A 4,860-nucleotide genomic window follows, 5' to 3' on the forward strand; every position below is an offset into this window, starting at 1 on the left:
GTAATAGAATCCTAGAGGATTTCTTTTCTTTTTGCTTTTCTGTATTTTCTGCTTTTTTCTATCATCATTATGTGTTACTGGTAGAGAGCAGTGCAGTGTTTATTTATTTATTTAGGCAAGAAATACATTTATTAGGATGCTTGTGAGAGATGCAAGCAGGCAGGCAAAGAGGCTCTGCTCAGTGTTTAAGAGTCAGAATGGGGATCACATCCTAGCCCTCCCTCATTCCAGCTATGTGGCATGTGTGTGTGAGAGAGAGAGAGAGAAGGAGAAGGAGGGAGGGAGAGAGGGAGAGAGAATAGGAGGCAGGCATCCTGAGCTTCAGGCTATTCATCTGCAAAATGAAGTGGAACTGAACATTAAGAGCCTAAGTTATTGCAATGGAAGATCTTGGTGGAGCCCAGCCAGTGATCAAATTTAGCACTACTTGTAATGGCAAACCCACTTGAGAAGCACACAGCCCCAAGGTTCCTGCTGAAAACACTGACCCTGGATCGAGTCTTGAGGAAATGTCAGACAAATCAAATAGCACGACGTGCTGCAAGGCAACTGGCCTGGACTGTTCATGAAATGCCAATGGCATGAAAGAAAGTCTGGAGAACTATTCCAGATGAAAGGAGAGGCAAAAGGTGATCCTTGATTGAATCCTGAGTAGGATGAGGAAGCTATGAAGCACATTATTGAGACAAGTGGGCAGATTTTTGTATGGCAAGTGCGTTAGATAACAGTATGACAGTGTTAAATTTCCTGAGCATCATCACAGTATAGGGAGGGTGGAGGAAGCGGCCTCGTTCCGGAGCGAGTTTTGCTAAAACACTTAGGGCAGAATACCATGCTGTCTGCAACTATGGTTCAGAGATACAGCAAAGGTAGCAAAGTTGAATGAAGTAGAATGTCCAGCACAGATCAGGTTGCAGCCACCCCCATGTCACTGGGATGTATTGAATGTCTGAACCATCCACACGTGTTTATTGGCCAAAGTTTAGGTGCCAGTACAAATCTGCTGCCATTTTGGAGACTCGTTAAATACATGCTGGTATGTTCATATGACAGAGGACTCTGCAGAGTGACTTGGATTGGAATAATCCAAGATTGAACAGTAAGTGAAAGCAGTGAGCTACTTAGTATTTGTGTCAGAGAAAAGGAATGTATACTTGGACTAGCAGTTTGCTTCAGGAGAGGGGAGCAGGGGGCTGGGGCGACATGGAGGAGAGTGTTTGAGTTTGTGCCTTGAAGATGTGAACCTTTTTAACAAATCATGACACTTAGATTTATAGTAGAGAGCCCACTCTTGGTGGTTGAGGGAAACCCAGGAGTTGGACGCTGAGGAAAGAGGGGGAGAAGCAGGTGACCATTGCCTCTGAGTGGAGGAGGAGCCTGGGCTGCCTGTCTGTGGCTCTTACTGGAGGACCCTGACCTTGAGCCTGTGGCAGCACAGGGTGCAGAGGCCTCCCAGAATCCTCAGCGCCACAGGCACCTCTCACCTAAGTGATGTCCCATCCTCTGGGCCCTGCAGCATCTCATGGCACCCACTTCACTGGATATACCCTGCCTCTGTTTTCGTGTGCTGAGTCCTGCTCAACCTTGAGGGATCCACTCTGTTCCTGCCTCTGCCCCAGGCTTCTCCCTTTGTCTTGACATCTTGCTCCCTGAAGCCCTTAGTGGCAGCTCCAAAGGCCTCAGAGCTGAGCAGACCCAACTATGAAAGCAGGAGAAGGAGGGAAGGGCATCTAGAGAATTCCAGCCCTGCTGGCTTTTCTTAGGCCCAAAGCCTCCTGCTGCCCACACCCTTAGCTGGTTCCTGCGTGGGGACAAAGGGCTGCCCGCCCCAAGCCCGCCTTCCCCTTTTACTACCCAAGGAGCTGTGGAAATGTCATGCCTTCTGGGACCACTTTACACAGGGATGGGCCTGGAATGTGCATATAATAGGATGCATAGGTATAGGAAAGTTACTCTGACATTTGTTAAAGTGGTTAAATCAGGAAGGAAGGAAGGCTTTATTCGGGATTATTGCAGAAGGTGTCAAGACGAACAAGATCGGAGCGAGATCAAGCCCAACCCTGGATGCAGCAAAGCCAGCGGGGGTTTATAGACAACTGCTGAGAGGAGACATCCAGCTTAGGGACCATTCTTATAAACCAAGTGAACAGGATTCTTGCTGAGGGCAGACCAACGTGATCAGCTATCAAGGTGTCTGGTGGCAGGGGGGCACTCACTAAACTGATGTAGCAAGATTCCTGCTAAAACTGGGCTAGGCAGGCCAAAGACAAGGCCCATGGATGAGGCCTAGTTGAAAAGAGGGCTCAGAGGAGCCTGTCCTGAAGTTTGGTCAAGGAGAGTCTTTGTCACATGTTATGGGTTCTTGGGGAAATTCACATTTTCACAGGTGGCGAAATGGCAGTGCAGAGCAGTCATTTGTCTGAGGTCTGCTTTAGTCCACCTCACCCCCAGGAGGCTCAGCTGCAAGACTCCTGCTGCATGTGCCCCTGACCTGCAAACGGTGGTTAAAAGGGCCTGGGGCTCCAGCCCCGCTGTTCTTACCGACTCATGGCTGTGTGACCCCAGTTAAGTCTGGCCCATCTCTGGGCCTCTTAATATGACCCAAGAACAAAGCCACCAGAGTCCTCTGGCCAAGCCATGGGAGCTCAGGGGAGCTGGGTGGTCCAGGCCTGGGATGGGCAAGGCAATAATTAGCTGAGAGCTCCTCTGGAATGTTAAGTACCCAGCCCTGGAATGCAGCTCCTGCTGGCTGCAAATACCCCCCACCATCAGACAGGCCTGCAGTGAAGATAAAAATCAGGGTAGGCAGACACTGGGGACCCTGTCTTGGGAACCCCTCTCCCCCCACAGGCACATTTTTCTGGCCTCTCCCAGGAGCTCCTCCATTTGGAGTTCCCTCCATCTTAGGGTTCACTTGGAACAAGCGCTTGCAGGTGAGGTGGGGATTCAAGGATGACCCCTGCCTCCTGGCATCAAGGCCTTGTGTAGTCCCGTCTCCTTCAGTGTGGGCTAGACCCAGGGACCACTTCTGACAGACAGAATACTGCAAAAGGATGGAATGTCACTTCTGATATTAGGTTACAAAAAGACCACGCCTTTCATCTGGGGCATGCTTTTGCTCTCTCTGAGTGAAGCCAGCTGCCATGTTGTGAGCTGCCCAACAGAGAGGCTCATGCAACGGGGCTCCAGCCAACAGCCAGTGGGACCGGTGAGGCCAGCAAGGAACAGAGGTCTGCAGTCCAGCAACCCACGAGACCCCAGATCCTGCCAACAGTCACGTGAGTGAGCTTGGACACAGAGCCATCCCCACTTGAGCTCAGGTGACTGCAGGCCTGGCTGACAGCTTGACTGCAGCCTGCGTGAGACCGGGAGGCAGAGGGCCAGCTAGGCTCTGCCCAGATTCCTGACCCTCAGAAACTGACTTGCCCAAGGTCACAGAGCCTGGGACTGCCAGAACCAGGACTAGAACCGAGGTCTTTAATCTCTCAGGCCAGTGTGCAGGACCCTAGACCAGTGGTTCTCAAACTTCAGTTTACACCAGAATCATCTCGAGGGCTTATGAAAACACAGAGAGCTGGACCCCACCCCCAAGGTTTCTGACTCTGTAGGCCTGGGCAGGGCCTGAGAACTTGCATTTCAGATGAGTTCCAGGTGGTGCTGATCTGGCTAGTGGAGGCAACATACTATGAACCACTGCTCTAGACTCTCTGTCTCCCGAATCACTCTCCCAATGGGCCCCCAAAGCACAGACCAAGGGCAATTTGACCAGTCTCCTCTGAGGAAGTGGGGTGTGGTTGAGAGAACCACAGAGGGCAGTGCCCTGTCTTGTTCATCTTTGCAACTATTTGCTGACCCATAAAACCCACAGATACACATGACATTCCACATTTTTATAAGGTAGTCTTTTTGAAAAACATTTGATTTCTTTTTAATCAAAAGCCATTAACAAAAGTATTTTATTTTGTTCAGGTGAATCAAGTATTATATGCAGGAATATTTCTCTTAAGGAAATGACCAGTAGGATGTCAATAGGAAGTGAAGTAACTCTGCTGTAGTATTTCCTGTTTCCAGGCTTTGACACTAGGGCCTGGCTCTATCCATCACTGGATTTTATTTTGTTGGCACTGCGGCGTCTGTCTTTATTTTTGTTTATTTATCTATTTTTGCCTTTACAACCAACTTTTATTTGACAGTCAGCAGTTAGTTCTCATCCACGTTAACTGTCTGTAGATTCTTGAAAGTGGCGACAGGTACATAGGTGACCAATGTATCAAGCTTGTTTGGCGAGTCTTCATCTTCATTACATTTTCTGGATAACCGCACACGGACCCAGTATGGGACATTCCTTATTCTTTTGGCCCAGATGGCTTTGTTGAGCCTGATGTTGACACACACATCCGGAGTCCCCATCTCCTTTATGGCAAATTTCCAGATTTCTTTGAGTGCCCAAGGGGCACGCTTCTTAAAACCCACTCCGTGGATGCGCGTGTCAGTGTTGATCGTATACTCCCTGGTCACTACCTCATTGATGGTGGACTGGCCCTTCTTCTTCTTGCCACCCTTCTTTGTGGGAGCCATTTTTCCCGTCCCTCCTTGGAAAGTTGAAGGGTCTATCTTTAAAACTGATGCTTTGGATACCGGGTAACTGGTGGAGCTATTGATATAGATTATATGTGGTTTTAGATGTGAATACAGATGCAGCTGCACATCTGTGTATCTATACAGATATAGATGGGGATGCAGCAGTGATGTTCTCTAGGAGAAAGGACATCCTCCCTCCTCCTTCTTCCTTCTATCCTAAATGTGAATATGGAGGGGAACCAACCTGGACATATCAAGATAGCAGAGCAATAGGGAGAA

At 49.1% G+C, this 4,860-nt stretch overlaps 1 protein-coding gene across 1 annotated transcript; it reads right to left on the reverse strand.

The window, feature by feature from the left end:
• Positions 1 to 4,170: 4,170 nt before the first annotated feature.
• Positions 4,171 to 4,578, reverse strand: LOC125121224 (60S ribosomal protein L31-like). Its single transcript, XM_047769494.1, has one exon. It carries the CDS (start codon positions 4,576 to 4,578, stop codon positions 4,201 to 4,203), a length of 378 nt encoding a protein of 125 aa, XP_047625450.1. The 3' UTR covers positions 4,171 to 4,200.
• Positions 4,579 to 4,860: the final 282 nt, after the last annotated feature.

Source organism: Phacochoerus africanus, chromosome 2, assembly GCF_016906955.1.
Source record: "Phacochoerus africanus isolate WHEZ1 chromosome 2, ROS_Pafr_v1, whole genome shotgun sequence".
Taxonomy (NCBI): domain Eukaryota; kingdom Metazoa; phylum Chordata; class Mammalia; order Artiodactyla; family Suidae; genus Phacochoerus; species Phacochoerus africanus.

Bases quoted from the DNA above. Each gene is read 5' to 3' on its own strand.
- LOC125121224 (XM_047769494.1), bottom strand. From the start codon at position 4,578: ATGGCTCCCACAAAGAAGGGTGGCAAGAAGAAGAAGGGCCAGTCCACC.